The following is a 17,668-nucleotide window of genomic DNA, read 5'->3' as shown; positions in this document are numbered from 1 at the left end:
GAGTAAACAAACCTTTGTGTAGTGAAATACATTTCTCATGTGTTTTGGTATGTGCTGCAAATAATATAGAAGTCGAGAAGTATCGGCATGACTTCTCCTAAGCCCCGCCCCCAAGCCCCGCCCACTCGCCACATTTAAATGAGTACCTGCATTATTTTTCCCCCCATTTAATTAAAGCACTGGGCTAAAGCACAGCCATGTGTCGCCCACCTCAACAAAGACTTGAATGGGAACACACCCAGAAACACAGCTTTCAAAAATATTCTGTATGGGGGAGCTGTAGATGTGTTGGGGTAGCGAGTAGCTAGCTGAACGCCATGGTAGCTCCTTTATAGCCCAGTCTTTACAAGCCCTGACCAAAAAAATGCATTGAAGCTACCACCCACAAGATAATCATCACGATTCTGATGAAATGTGGTCAAAAAACATAAACTTCCTTACAGCCACCCACTCATACACAAGCTCAACAAACTCACCCATCAATTAACAAGGCTATTCACTAAACTAACGCCGGGCCTATTACTGACTTTGCCAATGCTTGTCTCAAATGGGGGTGAGGTCCGATTTACTAGGACGGATTAGTAACGACGTACTGTGGAAGTTTCTAGGTAGCGTCGGGCTGTGGACGTCGTAAGTTTCGTTTCTTAGTACATGAAACAGAAAGCACGCAGAATACAGTTTCTACCGCCTTGTGTCGTTGATCTCATCAAAAGGCCACCTGTGGGAGCAGCAACAGGCCAGGTCCGCTCGCTGACGCTGAGACAGCGGGTCGACCCCCAGGTGCACGTGCGTGTTGCCCGTGCCCGCTCGTGCTGGTGCTGATTGGGCAAACGGACTCTGCTGGTCGGACGGAGGGAGGTTCTGCTTTATATTCCCCCTACGCACTGAATGCTTGAAGCGGACAAACAGAGCAAGCGCATCTCGGGTGGTGAGTGAGCATTATGAGTTGGGCTCCCGGTTTTGTGGTATCTTTATTTGTTTACATTTCCGTCTGTGTGTATTTATATTTCTTTTTGGCCAGCTTATTTTCGTTAATCCATATTTTTATTGTGTGTTTTGAAAAATAAGTATATATGCTTTTACTTAAAACTTGCACTTACACTCAGCTCCCTCTATCATCTCGAGTCTCGGCAACGTCTCAGCATTGTGTGATTCTGGGCAAATCACTTAATCTCCCCATGCCTATAAGCAATGAATGTAACCTTGGGTAATGTAACTGGTGCTCATGTAAAGCGCTCGACTCGAGTTCACGCTATATAAAAAAATCCCAAAGAGGTCAAAACAAAAGCATTGACATAAGGAAAGATAAATGGGCAGCCATTTATGCAAAGTGAAATCAGAAAACCTGGATAAATTAGGGATTCCCCAGTTAAATTGTGTGATTTTGTGCAAATATTCACCAAAACACTTTTTTTTCATTATCGCATATGGAAGCACTTTCAGACGTGAGTTCAGAATACCAGCTGTATAAAAAAAAAACTATTGTGCTTCATTTAATAGGCTATAATGTTGCGCCATAACAATCTGGCCACTTCCAGGGTTTACATGACAATTAACTTGCCTCTGCAGCAGCAGAATGGTGAGCAATCATGAAAGAGATCTTCCAGAGGGAAAGTGCATTGGCTAGAAGTAGAGGAGTACACTCACTACAGAAATTTGATCACATATGACACAGATTCTCTTGAATTACATGACTGGTTATGAGCTAGAGAGCACTTTGTTCTCTCTCTCTTCTTCTTTTTACCCCTCCCCCTTCCCACTTTCTTAGAGCATATGCATCAACTCTTACTATGTGCTACCTTGTAGCTGATGGAAATACTTATTTGTGTCTTACTCTGAGTACTCTGAAAAACTGTAAAAATCGTGAACATTTTAAAAAGCTTACAAGGATTGCTTCCCTTTGACAAATACAAAAATATTAATTCAAAAAAGACAATTGTCTTGCCTCTTAGTTTTTAAACATGAACCAATAGTGCACTATATTTTTATTAAGTACTTCTCAGTGCAGTTCTATAACATGACAAATTAATGTCAAAACTTCAAATGTTAAACAAATTCATTTTTTAAACTTGGAAGGAACTTTATAATATTTTACTTTATGTTTGTTGTGTGATGTACATAGAAAATATTTTCAGAGTTCGACTTGTGCACGGGCTCTAAGATCCGACACAAACCCTTGACTCGGCTCTGGCTCAGCTCTCCCTGTAAATTTATTGGGTCGCCCAACTCTATGGGCACCTGTCTCTCACATGTCTTCACCCATCACACTGCTAAATGCTGAGTCCCATAACATGATAACTGCACCTCTATGGTCATCACACATGGAAACACTTCCCACATAGAATTAAAACAAAGGCACCACGCTTCCAACCACATTCTACACAGCATAGCATGTTACCCATGTAGGCAAGTGCTTCAGCTCTCCACACAGGAGCAGTAAGCACTATATCATTGTTGCAGTACAATACAATTGAGTGCCTGTGGGTTTTTAGGACTACGCGCAGCCTTACATGATACAACAAATGCACTCATCTGAAAACCTTAAAATTGTACTGCAAGCTCAAATACAGGGAACAGGTCGAGGGTACACGCAGGTGGACGCCGTCCACCCACTAGTTTCACAGGGTGGGTGCTGTCCGACCCTGCCAAGAAGTTAGGCTGCAGTGAAATATGTTCAACTTGTCCCGGTGTAATTATCCGACACGGAAATACACTCAGCTCCTGTCTGCACTTTGTGTGCTTTCCATTCCGAGGAGCAGTGTTCATGCGGTGAGAGGGCTTACTTATTTTGGATCACTGGCAAAATATCGGAACCAAAAATATCAAGAGGACAGAGTATTGTGTCAAAAATATCGTGGACCAAAATATCGAGAAGGTAAGAGCAAATAGGTACGTATAGATTTAATATTCTTGAATTCACATCTACGTACCTTGAAGATATATACATATCATCAAGGTATAAATGTGTCGATTATATATAGTAAAACTTTACTTACCTTCACAATATTTTGTCCCTTGATATTGTTGGTTCTGATATTCTGTGTAAACACTCTTATTTTCACCAACTTCTGGGCCAAAGACAAAGGCCTGATTTAAATGGCCATTAGCCCTTCTTTTGTTCGAGTAGCATCCTGTGTGGGAGCTATCTCAAGCCGATCATGCCAAGCCAATGGAGGGGAAACAAAGGCACAGGGCTTGTTGTTGCTTAACAAATACTTAAGAGTAACTGCGATTTGAAAGCAAGATTTTGACTTTGTTCAATCCAATATAAATGAGATATGAATGCACGAGGATGTCAGATGTATAGGACTGCACAAGTATTTACATAAGTAACAATTTAAATACAACATTTTTTAAATTCAATTCTTTTATAGCGCTACTCCTCCCAGTGAAGGGTGTCAGACGTTTTACTTCACATGAACAAATTACACATTAACAGCATATCATACAAGTGTGTAAATCAAATGACAGGACTTGTTACATAAGACACTTAGGGCAGGGCCACTGGAATTATGCGGCAGGGTTGACTAAATTAGGAGTTCGTGTTGACTAAATTATTAGCAAGAAAAGGCAAATTACACAGTATAATGCAACTCATGTAGTGCTAGTAATTTGCAATGTTTATTCATGTTAAGACCATCTGGGCAAAGGCTTCACCTCATTAGTACCGCTTTGACACCCAAAGGAATAGAAAGCAACAGAAAGGTGATCAGTCAACTTTTGTAAAGGGCTTTTTACTGTGGGACAACAAGTGCCACTGCACTTTTAGTATCTTATTGTGTTTGAGCTAGAAACAGATTTTTTTTAATCTGCAGATTATGCAGCGGATGATAGATTATGTGGGAAATGCGGCTAATCCATAATTACGGGGAAAACGCAGCGGGTGCAAAATTCCAGTGGCCCTGAGTTACAAGGTGTCACACATCATGCTTCATAGCACACTGTACTGGATTATAAAGATTGCAATTTATGAACTACAAGCAACAAAAGGATCTCTGTGTTAAGAGTAGTAACCCAACTACATAGCTTCATAAAGTAAAAATCTGTCGTCTGCATGTTACACAATGTGCTTTGCAAGAGACACATTAACCCTCTATGTTACTGTGAGTGAAAACTGTAACTAGACAAAACACAGATATCTCCAGCACATGCATTAATCACCATAGTTATCTTCCGGTATTAAAATTCCCTGTGATTTATTGGGCACGCAAAGATCTCTGCAGCAGGTGCCTTAACACCATAAGATACTTTAAAATGCAGCCTTTACAGCAAGGTAAGCCGGAACAGATTTACTGTGCTGTTTCTCCTTGTTGCCAATTTATTTGTGCCAGAGTTAAAAAAAAAGTAAATGTATAAATTGACTGTCAGACTGCTTTCCATAACCCCACTTCTCCTGATGCCACCCCCATTTAGTTGCCACATCTTTACCCACAATTTATGGGTTTCTGGAGTAAAGATTTTCCAATGTCAGCACTTCTGTAAGGATAACCGACAGGGCAGTAGCAAGGCTGGAAAACTGTTTCATGCCTGCCTTGTGTCTGTCTTGTGATTATCACAGCATGCCCTGCACCAGAATCCCAGAAAAAATCAGCAGGAAGAACATAGAATGCATCACTCCAAGAAGCTGGAAGATCAACATTAATTACACATAGTGATGGGCAAGCCAACAAATTAACAGGGAGATCTGAGCCAGAGATGAGTAGGGTGTCTGGTTTGACTCTTCGAGCCCATGCACAAGCAGAGCCCTGGAAATGTTTGACAAGTAAATCATGCAACAAACATCATGTTAGAATATGGTATGGTGTCTTAAAAATTCAAAGAAGTGTGTATATTTATTTACCATGCAGAAGCGTTTCACCTTAGTACATCTGCCCATCCCTGCCCTGGGCACGCTGGCATTAGTAAACTATGAAGCAAGTCAGTAGTCATGTATACTCTATAAATGGTCCAGATTCTTATAAACGGAGCAACATTGTCGTCTATTAAATCAAACTCAAGTGGTTTGTGAACAGTGCTTATCCTGAACTCACGTGTCTGAAGGTGCTCTCATATGTGGTGATAAAAAAGGAGGCTCAGTAAAATTAAATACTTGCCTAGGATCACATAATAGGCGAGCATGGCAGTCGCAAATGAGCATTGGTCACCAGACGCAAGCTAGCCTGGCTGATGAGGGGTAATGCTGCAAAACCGGTCCCAGGATGCTTGTTTCCGGTCAGGGAGAACCTGGTTAGGCAGTTCAGGCTGGACTGTTCCCATGAGGAGCAGTGTCAAGACTGATTTGCATAAAGCTGGGTCTAAACTGGGGTGGCACGGTGAGCAAAAGAACAATGGATTCATTTTAACCCAGATCTCTTGACTGGGAGTGAATGTCTGATATATTCAGCATTCTGTCCATCATTTTTTTCCGTAGCACTTTTCACCCTAAGAGGGATGGGTATGCCCAGACGTGGGTTCCTTGCTCCGTGTGCCACTGCATTCAAGCTAGCCTAGCTGATGAGGGGTAATACCCAGAAACCAGTCCCAGGATGCTTGTTTCTGGTCTAGGGAGGACCTGGCTTGGCAATTGGGGATGGCCTGTTCCCATGAGGAACATGGTCAATGCTGATTTGCATATGGCTGGGTCTAAACTGGGGTGCTGTGGTGAGCAAAAGAACAGTGGATTTAACCCAGATCTCTTGACTGGGGGTGAATGTTTGATATATTCAGCATTCTGTCTATCATTTGTTTGCGTAGCACTTTTCCCTCTAAGTGGGATGGGTATGCCCAGACGTGGGTCCCTTGCTCACTGTGCCACTGGATTTAAGCTAGCCTGGCCTGATGACAGCTAATACCCTGGAACCGGTCCCAGGATGCTTGTTTCTGGTCCAGGGAGGTCCTGGCTTGGCAATTTGGGATGGACTGTTCCCATGAGGAGCAGGGTCAAGACAGATTTCCATATGGCTGGGCATAAACTGGGGTGACATGGTGAGCAAAAGAACGAGGGATTTATCCCAGTTCTCTTGACTGGGGGTGAATGTATGATTTATTCAGCATTATGTCCATCATTTGTTTGCGTAGTAATTCAGAGTTAGGCTACGTATGAGATAAAAGATCATGTGGACTTACATAGGGCTGAGTCCTTCAGGATGAGGTTGCAGTGAATAAGCGAACCCACAGGTCATTGTTACTGTAAACTGGTAGGCCTTCTCCACTGCATCTTGTTGGCAGTGTAATATGTCAAGGATGGGCAAAGTTCTTATTACCAAGCAGGGGCGGTTCCTCTTACGGATCTTTAGGGGCGGCGCCCCTCCCCCAATGTGAATCATCACACACTGTAGGTGAAATATGGGATCCATGACAACGAAATAGCCCATTTAGCAGATTTTAATGCGGAACGAGACAGGCTGCTGCACTGTGCGTGCAATATTGTAGGGGGAGGATGGGTGGTCCTGTCACAGTGCACCATGTGACATCATCCATCCAGATGTTTGCCTGCTGTCGTGAAGTGCACATGTCCGATTGACCGCTGGCTTCAATGTGGCAAACCTGACATGCGTACATTCGCCCTTTGAATCTGTGCTGTATGAGAGCGCTATGGGGACAGAGACCCAGTCCCAGTTCACTCTAAGGGAGCAATGGGTTGACCTGCACAGCCATTCGCGATGCTGCATTGAAGCATTGTGTGGAAATTCAGAGCACAAAAGCAGCATTGTGATTGTCTATGCTTTAAGTAACCTCTCACAGCTCTTTGCCGCGTCCACACAGGAGTAAGAGAGACACTAACCCTCGAGGACAGAGGATGCAGAGAAAAGGAAGATCGACGTGTCCAAATTGCCAGTGGTCTGTCAAGCTGCAGGAAAAGTAAGCTAATTTTGTGACCTTATTGTTGACTGGATTTTTACGCCTCACTACTTTCATATTTTACCAGTCGCCATTGTTAGCAAGCATAGTCTAATGTAGATTCTGATTACTGGCCGTAGTTTGTGGTGTCTCTCATTTTTCCTACATCTCAGTTTTCCCATGGAAACAAGCCATGTTTCCTTGCAAAGGCCTATATTTTCTTGAAAGTGCTAATTGGGATAGAAATTACAAGTACTCTTTTGCCGTGAGTTAAAATTATCACTATTTCCTTCTCATCCTTGGCCATTGGTCCGCTTACACTTATTTTGATGTGGAAGTGATACCTCTTACTGTGACATTTATGTTCCATTCTATGTGTAGGCATTCTGGTGGCATGAGGGTGAGCAGTCCTTTGGTTGTACTAGTAAATGTGAGGGTAAAACCAAGAATAAAAGTGAGCTGTCTGCTGCTAAATGTGGAGGCGGCAACCACTTGTTGGGGGCACTCTGTAAATTGTAAAAACAGAAATGCAGAGCCCCAAATGTTTTTTAGGGTCTCATTGCTTAATGCCAGGGTTGCCGTTACCTTTTTATTTCACTACCCTACACTTGCTTCGACTTTATCTTATTCTTACGAATATTTTTCCATCTGCTTTTCTGTCCTCGTCATTGTTTTCATATCTCTCTTTCTCCTTCGTTCTTCCCTTTATGTCTTTGGATGTTACTTATTCAACTCTGCTATTCTAATTACATCAGTTTTCCACAATGGTGAAAGTTTGAGGTGGCGTTGCTATTATTCAAACGTATCTGCGTGTTATACATTGGTCTCTGCAGTAACAGACTTTTAACTTAAACAGCTAAATGATCAGTTCACCACTCTGTTCAATATTTTACTTTGTATATTTAATCCTTTTTCCGGATTTAAAAATCCCCCCAATTGTTTTACATTTTCTTTACTGATGTTGATCAGTTGATTCTAGGATTCTTGATGTGTTGTTTTACTACTTTTTTAGGACATTGTAAAGTGTGGGGTTAAAGCTAAAGGAGTTCTGCCCACAGAACAGGCACGGGCAACTTATGTATGCTTGGCAAATGCTGGCTATCCATGTGCCTAGGGACCCTAGCTACACTAATGGCAGTAGAAACAGCCCCTTAGCAGGCCCTTTCGAAAAAATGCACAAGAGAGTAATTTTGAGTGCATGTAGTTTGAGTTAGTGTATAGACCTGCGCAGGAGATTCTCTCCTAATTATAAATTCATATCAGATGGTTTCAGAGAGTATATTGACAGGGGTGATAATGAGAGTAAAGAACAACTACAGCCTGTTTTGAGGACAATAAACACTCTACCAGTGACTTCAAGCGACTGTGAAGCATCATGAAGTTAATAATGTAACCCATACAAAACTATCTTGGCATTGCACGTCTTTCTTCACAAATGTTCATAAGTCTCAGGGGTCCTCCTCTACCTCTTTGGAATCCATTGCCATATGTTATCAGATGCCATACTGATCATCACCAGACTGATGGTGCTCAGTCTAGGAAAGTAGGTCCTACTGCCCATCACAACAAAAAAAACATATGCATGGGAATTTTTTAAAGTGATTTTGTAACCCACGTGTTAGGGATTGAATTATGTAAAGAGGTCGCACTAATTAGTCATTTCTTATGATTAAGCATCCTGTGGCAATACAGCTTGGTCTATAATGTCTGAAATAAAGTATGTGCAGAATATCCAGTTATAACTGTATCTTTCTTAGGGAATATTCTTAACCATGCTCAGAATACCAAATGCAGAGTGCAACTTGCATTTGTTTTAATAATGGTCAAAGTGCTAAAATTGACCGTGGATGTAATGGTGTCATGTTTGGTATGTTAATACATTTTATAGTTTAGATATTCGCAATTGTAATTTTTAGCATTTTTAATGCAATGCATGAACTGCGCTTTGTAGCACTTAGTGCCCTGTCTACTACAGTTAATCAAACACTAAACTTTATCCACATTTGGGTTTTTAATTTTCTTCAGACAGGGAACGGAAGTCACTAAGTACTTATCAGCTTTTATTTGTTAAATCTTGTAATACTCTCAAATGTACCAGTGATAGACCTGCTATACATATGTGTGAGGTCTGAAGCTTCACTTCTTGTGATGTCACATCCTGTGATGTTGTGATGCCACTTCCTCTGATGCCACACATCATGTCATGCACCATGATGCCACTGGCATACTGCCTAACTTGATTAGTACCTCCCCTTCTTTTTTTTAGGATTTGGTCCTAATCATATGTACATCTGCACTTATTTATGAAAATCTCATTTTTAGGGCAAGTCTACCAGACAGCTCAGCTGCCTGGTTTTTAAATACATATTGTGGGTTTACAAAAACATACAGGGGCTTGCAGCCCGCACATTCCTTACCATTGGTTGGCTTTAATGTCACTCTCATTTGCCTTATTCGATTACTTTTTGTATCCCAGCTTTTCAATCTCGTGCTTGTCACTCTCATGGAGTGTAGTCTATTTACCATCTCTTTGTCTATCTGGCTTCAATGCTTTCACTTCCACTTTTGGGAACTATTTTTTGTTTAAGCACTCCATGGGAGTGCATGTGTTTTCTATCTGTCTCTTTTGTGTCATTTTTTCCCCCTCCACATTGCCCGTGCTTGCCCAAATGCTTCTCTTCGACCACCTGTATTCATGTTGCTATCTCTCATCTGTGAGCTTCACCCCTACCTGCACTCCAACTTGCTCTCTTTAGCCCATGTGCATCTCCCGTTGCCTGGCGTTTTTTTCGCTTGTGTGGCTTTCCCATCGCTCACTGTGTTGCTTCTCCCCAGCCTGCTGTGATGCTTTTCCGCTGCCCACTATATTGCTTCACCACGAACCGGCTCTGGCAACCTTCTCATCCTTTATCATTGTTATAAAATGTTTCAAAGGCTTTTGCACTATGTTTTAAAAAAGCCCTTTTGTGCTCACATTTTTTAGGTCTCGCCCATGCAGCGCGCAAGCGCTAGGAGATGACCTCTTGGAATCGCTCAGGGCTTTTTGTGAAACTCGTGCATGTACTGCACTGTTCCCAATGAGCCCTAGTGCATGTGCGGCGTTTACCTTGCGGGAGCGAGCAGCGGGGCCATCTGTTAGCAACTATCGCGCCTTGCTGCTCGTTCCCGCAAGGTAAAGGCTGTCCATGGACTTCCGGCCGCGCTCCACTTAAATTCCTTTCAGGGGTGCCCTCAGCGTTACTAATGATTTCACTGCTGGTTCTTCTTTTTTGGCATCTTTGCCATTTTCTCTGCACTCCAAGGAACATTTCAGACACTTACAGGGGGTTTCTAATGGATGAATGTGGCTGTCCTCTGCCCTGCAGCTGCACGTGTAATTGTATATCAAAGGCCAGCCACGTGCTCATCACCGGTGAAAGCCTAAATTTTAACAGCGACATGATCACAGAGCAGCTTGTTAACCTAAAGGACTGCACATTAGCGATACTGAAACCCAGCGTTACCCAGCGTCACGCGGTGTTTCATCTGTGCGGCACCCAACACTTTTTAAACCACCGGAAAGTTATCATCCCAGTTAAAGCAAAATGAAAGAGAATCGCCATCATATATGCCAATTGAGGGCAGCCTCCACCCTCTCAAAAAATTCATGGCCAAAAGGCCAGGATGCTCAGGCCTTCAGAACGGAGAGCGCCAAGTGCTGCTTTCCTGCAGGTGGCGCAGTCATTGTGCTTGGGCGTGTGGAAATCAGTTTTGCAACCCACTTTTTGATTTTTTAAATAACAACAGTTGAAAGCCCCGGGTAGTGCTCTTGCTGTAGAAAGCTGCAGGACTTTAGCATGTAAGACTTTGGTGATGATTCTTAAAAACCTTTTTATAAAGAAGGAGCCTAACAACAAGCTTGTACTTTTAACAGATTTTAAGTAATGTGATGCTGCGTGACTTCTATTGCATGTAGGAATATAGTAGCTTACAACTTAGCATGCAATTGTAATATTCAAAGCACCATCATGGCAACACTCCCCACCCCCAAGCACATAGCATGCATGCAAATAAGTACACACCACACAGATTTTGTTTTGGGAAAACTGCTGCAGGTTTATTACATACAACGTTATGTAATATGGTGGGTTATCTTACGGGCGATCCAAGGGCAGGCAACCATCTGGGCCAAGCAGCACTGGGGTGAACCCCATCTGTGCTGCTCCTTCTGGTGATCCTCCTCCCGGATCACGTGACACCTGGTCCCTTATTACTCACGCCCCTTTCAGGGCAGAGCGTAGCAAGGCAAGCCTCAGGTTGTTCAGGCCCACAACCGCCCGAAGGACTAACGGGGCGCTGACACGGTTTCCAGGAACCTCCAATGAGGCTCCTGGGCTTTGGCTCTGGCACCCCAATGTGCCGTGCATAGGTACCCTTCTGTACCCATTTGCTTCCAGATCGCCCTGTAACTCCGCCTGCAACGAAAAAAGTACAACATTACAACATTCTCACCATACTTCCTGCCACAAGCCACGCCGGGAAAGCGGTAGGGTGGGAGACGGCGTGTGCAGCGAGGCAGTGACCGTTGCGTGTCCGGTGCGACAAAGAGGCCGTCGGCGTGGTGGGGGGACCTATATACCCCTCACCCCGCCTCACACCGGACATGACGCGGCACTGTTCACGCCCAGGAAGGGGACTCCGTCAGTGTCCCTGCCCCCTCGGGGGGGGGGTTGTGGGGTGCCCGATGCCACTAGAGGGCTGCCCTCTTGAGTGGCCTCCTGCGGTGGTCTCGGGCAGCCGCATAGCACCATCTTGGCACCACTCCCCAAGCACATAGCATGCATGCAAATAAGTACACACCACACAGATTTTGTTTTGGGAAAACTGCTGCAGGTTTATTACATACAACGTTATGTAATATGGTGGGTTATCTTACGGGCGATCTAAGGGCAGGCAACCATCTAGGCCGCCTGCCCGCATGATGAGCCAAGCAGCACTGGGGCGAACCCCATCTGTGCTGCCCCTTCTGGTGATCCTCCTCCCAGATCACGTGACACCTGGTCCCTTATTACTCACGCCCCTTTCAGGGCGAAGCGTAGCAAGGCAAGCCTCCGGTTGTTCAGGCCCACAACCACCCGAAGGACAAACGGGGCGCCGACACGGTTTCCAGGAACCTCCCAAGAGGCTCCTGGGCTTTGGCTCTGGCACTCCTATGTGCCGTGCAGAGGTACCCTTCTGTACCCATTTGCTTCCAGATCGCCCTGTAACTCCGCCACAGCTCTGGAGGTGGCCACCGTCACCGACAGAGCCCCCTACCAAAACAGCTCCTTTCTCACCTGCAACTTCTCATTTACAGGCCTCCTGCAAATCTAAGGGAAGGGATCCCTCCCTACTGGTGATAGATGAACCCCATCTATATCCCAATAGCCCTTGACGTTAGCCAGGATCAGCTAGTGTCTCATGAAACCAGAAGCCCTTCTGGCCTGTGAACTTGTGCCAAGAACTAATCCTCTTGTGGGAAAGTTCCACTGCTTCACATGACTCTGCCCCGTGCCAGCTCTGGGCGGGGCGGATTCAGACACATGGCTCACATAGTCCCATAAATTTGCTGATCTCACCTAGCTGCCGTCCCACTAGCACCGTGTGTCCTGCACACCTGTGCCCCACCTCTCGGGACAGCAGCCCACTTGTTAGCTGACCGCTCCCACACCCACCTGCCTACTTTAGGCTATTAGGGTGAGAAGGATTATACTTTAGCATTTGCACAGTCTTATGCTTTCTAATTCATGACGCACCTGAGTGTCCATAACTAGAAGTATGTGGCAATGAGCAAGGGGGCCCTCCTGCCCTTGCCCGGCATCCCTTATTCCTTATGGGAATTTCCAACTCGGCTCCCTCTGTGGTGAAACCCCCAAGGCATACCGGCTCAGAGAATGTCTGATTTTATACCGTGACCACTGCCGGTCATATGGTGCCTAACATTAAGGATTGACTAAGTCCTAATTACTTCCACCCTAGCATATTCACGAATCGGGGCGCCGGGGGGCTACCCACTGCCCACACTGAGCAGCCCCAGGGGTGGAAAATAACCTGCCCCGTTGAATGAAATGTTTTTGTTAAACACTGTACGTGCCAAATGCTCTATTACATTGTAGCCTTTAGTGCTTGACACCTTGTTTCCCCGTTTCCTGGGACGGCAGCACACTATGCTGGCTGACAGCGTCCCCACCCCGCGGGGCTAATATAGCTAACCGGTTGGGGCATATAAGCTTAACTGCAGGAACATGCCACCTACCCTTGGTTCGGGGGTGCACCTACTATGCTTCATTGCCAGACGCTTGTACAAACCCCTTTGCTTGGTAAACCCTGATGAACACCTTAATGGTGTAAATCAGGTTTGCAACAATATTTGTCTTGTGCCCAGTATTGTAGGCCCCTCACCTTTTTGTGCAGTGACAACTTACGCAGCGCACCCCGCTTGCTTAACTGCCGTCGGATCACAGATGCACAGTACCTACTGTCTATCTCTATCCCTGGAAGCTTCCAACCCCCGAAAGTGTCAGAATCTCAGATCCCCCGTTTACTGTTTAGCTGCAGTACACCTTTAGTTGCCCCCTAGGAGCTACCACCAACCGCATAGGTCCTGAGAACCTTGAAAAGCACCCAATTTCCACCTGGACGTACCTCAAATTGAGACTGGCTTCATACCGCTGTAAGGCCATAATGACACATCTTAAACATATTTACTGGTTGTTGCCACTTGGCACTTATCTGGTTGCAGCTCTGTGTTTTTGTGAAGCGTGCGTGCCCCCGGGGCACGATGTCACTGAATAGCCGGTATATGTTACCCACTCGCTGATACTTATCTATCGCTAACTGCCCTTACTTGGTTTGAAGGAATGCTGGATGCTTCCTAAGGACTGTAGACGTAATGATCCAACCTAGTTTGACCCCAAGACTTAGGGACAACACAAGTAGTGATCATGCCATTCATGGTACATCTACCCCAGCGGTGATAATCAACGTATTTGGGACACCGGTCACAGAAGATGCCCCTTCCAGTCTCAGGTTCTATGCCATCCCATAGAAGGATAACCCAGGGGGAAGACAGGTCTGTGTGAGCCAGAGGGGAACATTCTGAGCAAATACCTGCCCTTTCCTGAATGTTGGAAATGCCAAATGGTCTAGAACCCTGTTGCCGTTTTGCTCTAACACAGTGTTTTACCAGACTTTTTTGCAGCACACTAGTTAGATGGCAACTACCACCCCCCGCCTGCTGCCCTGGCTAAAGCGCCAGTGAGTATGTCATAACTGAAGCGACCTGAAACCTGCCATGGTTGCAGAGGGTGAAGAACCGGGTATTTAGAACCCAGCGGCGCCAGGGGCACGCCCAAAGTCTTCGGGTTCACCTGTCTTAGAATACAGAGACACAGGATACTTCTTGGTGGCGTCAGAGATCGAATTGATTGGCTGCAGCCAGTAACAGAAGTCCTAGAAGTCATCAAAGTATGAGTTCTCAGGAGACTGCTCAACTTTACAAAGCAAGTCATACCTTTTTATGCCAGAAACATCACATTCCAGACAAACCCCCATTATTTTACAAATTGTCCAATCGCATGTAACCACACCAAAAGTATCGCATGACGGTAAAACCCACTTTTCAGTTGTCCGGCCCACGATCAATCATCGAACAATCCCAACATTCTTCTTTAGACAAGCCGGACAGACCCATAATAAAGAGACCACAACCCATATCGTAAATGGACCATAAAAGAAGAAACAGAAACAGATAGAAGTAGGATGGGGCATGTTTGTGTGCAATAAAACCCTACGAGATCCCGTGCTCTGACCCTTAATCAAGATCAGCTAGCGGGCGGGAACGGGTTTGGCAGGGTTGGCCTCAGGCAACGAGGTCAGTTCACTCAAGTCACGTAGGAGTCAGCACAAACTCGAGCTAAGGTGAGCCTGACCAGAGAGCTCGTTTAACCACAGTCATCGGCCTATGTGAGGGCAACCACAAAATGGCTACCATGCGCAAAATGGAACCCAGGGTTCGGAACGAAAACCCTAAATACGCAGTGAATCCATTGGTGTAATGTGACGAAAACCCACGTACTAGCCAAACTCACTAGTTACGGTTCGCTGTTACCAAAATCGTAACGGAACCATGATATTTATAACGCAGATTCAGATTTCACGGAACCTCAGACCCTCCTTTTGCCCTTACATAGGCAATCTCAGTCTGCATCTGAATTGATGTCGATATTCATCAAATCATCAAGGTACTGTTGAAGCATCATCTTATCTCTCTGTACCTTTCTCAAGACAGGCGGTCTCCTAACACAGGTAGTAGCACAAAGGCCACATATGGTAGGACCACACTGTACACAGAGACAACACAAGAAAAGAATCGCTAAAGCCACATCAATGATCGATAGAATCCTCCATCCCCAAGCGGATAACAGTTCCCCAAACCATCCAGTTAACGACCAATCTCCTCCGTCCGTATGTATTGACTCGGAGATCTTATGTAGCCTGGAGATGGCCTCGTATACTGTCGGAGCATTATCTGGAATGAAAACGCAGCAACTCGATTGGATCACTTTACATACTCCACCTCGATCTGCAAGTATGACATCTAAAACCATACGATTCTGCAATGTCATAAGGCGATCCGCTTGAAGCTCAGCTGTCAAATTACTAAGGGCACCGGCAGTTTCGTTTATGGTGGATTCAACCACTCTCGTCAATTGCCGCAAGCTCCTACTGTTAACCATAGGTCTCCAAAATGGTAGGAAACCCTTAAAGAAGTCTCCCACTTCTTGTCCAGCGGTATCTTCCTGATCGAAGACACCCATGACAACTCTCGTCTTGTGGTAATCTGCGGCAGCAGTATACGTAGGAGGCAACAAATATCCAACATAACACGTTCCCGAAAAATCAGGGGGCAACCATGTATATGCTCTGTTGTAGCAAACAAAATACGTACCCTTGGCTGCCAAAAACGGCGGGGAAGACTGAGAAGTAAAAACGTACGTCTGAGTACAAACACTCTTCCCTAACTGAGCTTTCGGATTCCTGCCAATACCTTGCAGACAAAAATGACCTCGGTGGGGTACGATCCAAATCGGGGGTGACCTCTTTCGTCTCTGCTTTTCACTCAGGCTAACACTGTATCCAGTCGCATTCCAGCCAACATAAGCTAGTAACTCATCTTTGGGAATAGTCCTATACGTATCGATATCCCTACTCATATTCGCAATTCCCTTCACCAAGGCTTTATTACTCGAGTTATCTCTTATGGAACGCTGGGGATAGACTTCGATAGCATAAATGAACATCGTCTGAAAAGCCCATAAAGACCCATTCTGACTAAACGGCAGTACCAGATAGGGAATACCTCTATCCGTAGTATGTGGCATAAGACCACACACCCAACAATTAGTGATGTTCACTACCAACTGATGTTGATGCAGAAGCTGTACAAATGAGTTATTTACAAATTCTGACCTTCTAATCTGCTCGTGTTTGGGTAAGATATGAAAGGAATGCAAAGAAGTAGTAATAGGAAAAGACGTAGGTTGGGAAGTGGGTGCAGAAGTCAATTGGGTAGAAAAAACAATCCAACCCACCAAAGCTAACGTCATGCTAAGAAACATCATAATACATGTAATCGGAAAACATTTGAGATGCATTATCCTGCATAGTTTCATCTTAAAGTTCGTTTTCTCAACAGCTCTCTCGACCTCAAAAAATTCCATCCTCTCACCGTGCTGTTCGCGGCGGTTGGTTTTTTTCTGCTAAGGAGTGCATCTGTCAGTCCAGGGAACGCCCTAGGACCAACCAGAACCTTTGACCTTGTGTCTACACGGCTGCAATCCCAAGTCTTTACACCGCGACCTTACAGCTGAACCCGGATGGTGGTTCGAAAAAAAGGATCAAAACAGTTTTTCGGCTGAGAGAGTGCTGTTCTCAAAAATTAAAGGAATTATTTGTTCTTTATTAGTCCATTGTCTCTAGACTGCAGGTTATAACGACTTTTATCAGGCTCTGTCTGACTTTGAAACAACAGTTCAGGTTCAGTGGTGTCCAATCTTAAAGGTGAAGGCACAGCTGCTTGCAAGACATCGTCATCTCCTTTCTCAGAACTTGTCCATACCAATTCAGCGCCGCTAAACGGTGTGAATTTCGGTAATCTCTCAGTTTCGGTGTCTGCGATGCCTTCGCGGATCCACTGGTCGTACAGCAGTGGTAAAGGTACCCTCTTACAGTGTACGCCGTGGATCCAATTTCTTTTTCCGAAGACTTTTACAGATGTCCTTGTAGACAACAACACCTGGTGAGGGCCCGTCCAACGGGGCTGATCGTTCTTAGTCCTCTGAAAATTCTTTACCAGGATCCAATCACCAGGATTGATAGTATGACCTGGGTCCACAGATGCTGGTGGCAAGCTATCATGAACCTGTTGATGCAAGACACACAATTTAGCCATCAGGTCATACAAATAGTCCACCAACACAGGATAATCGATGTCACTAAATTTCGTTGGTCTCGGCACTCCCCACACATTTGCCGGTCGACCAAAAACAATTTCATACGGACTAAGTCCAATTCGGGAATGCACTGTAGTTCTAGTTGACAAAAGTGCCAATAGCAAGGCATCGGGCCATTGGAGACCAGAACTCGCCTGAATCTTGGCTAACTTCAGCTTCAGAGTGCCATTATAGCACTCCACTAAACCAGCTGATTGGGGATGATTCGCAGCGTGGAATTTCTGTTTTATGCCCAAACCCTCACATACTCTCTTCATGATCCTGCCCACAAACTCACTTCCGTTATCAATCCACACCATCCTTGGCAACCCGAACCT

At 45.0% G+C, this 17,668-nt stretch overlaps 1 protein-coding gene across 2 annotated transcripts in view; it reads left to right on the top strand.

Annotated features, from left to right (window-relative positions):
- Positions 1-639: 639 nt before the first annotated feature.
- Positions 640-17,668, top strand: part of LOC146811715 (interferon-induced very large GTPase 1-like) — a 232,972-nt gene continuing 215,943 nt past the window's right edge. Inside the window, exons 1-2 of one of the 2 annotated variants that reach the window (XM_085618711.1) lie at positions 698-928; positions 6,745-6,840. In XM_085618711.1, coding sequence (XP_085474837.1) covers positions 6,779-6,840 — 62 coding nt within the window. In that variant the 5' untranslated portion in view covers positions 698-928; positions 6,745-6,778. Of the gene's footprint in view, positions 929-6,744; positions 6,841-17,668 lie in introns of both variants that reach the window. The other variant, XM_085618712.1, reaches the window with a different exon arrangement.

The sequence above is a fragment of the Triturus cristatus genome, chromosome 7, assembly GCF_964204655.1.
Source record: "Triturus cristatus chromosome 7, aTriCri1.1, whole genome shotgun sequence".
In the NCBI taxonomy this organism is placed as follows: Eukaryota; Metazoa; Chordata; class Amphibia; order Caudata; family Salamandridae; genus Triturus; species Triturus cristatus.
Note: the sequence above shows the minus strand (reverse complement) of the source record. Positions and strands in the feature narration are given on the sequence as shown.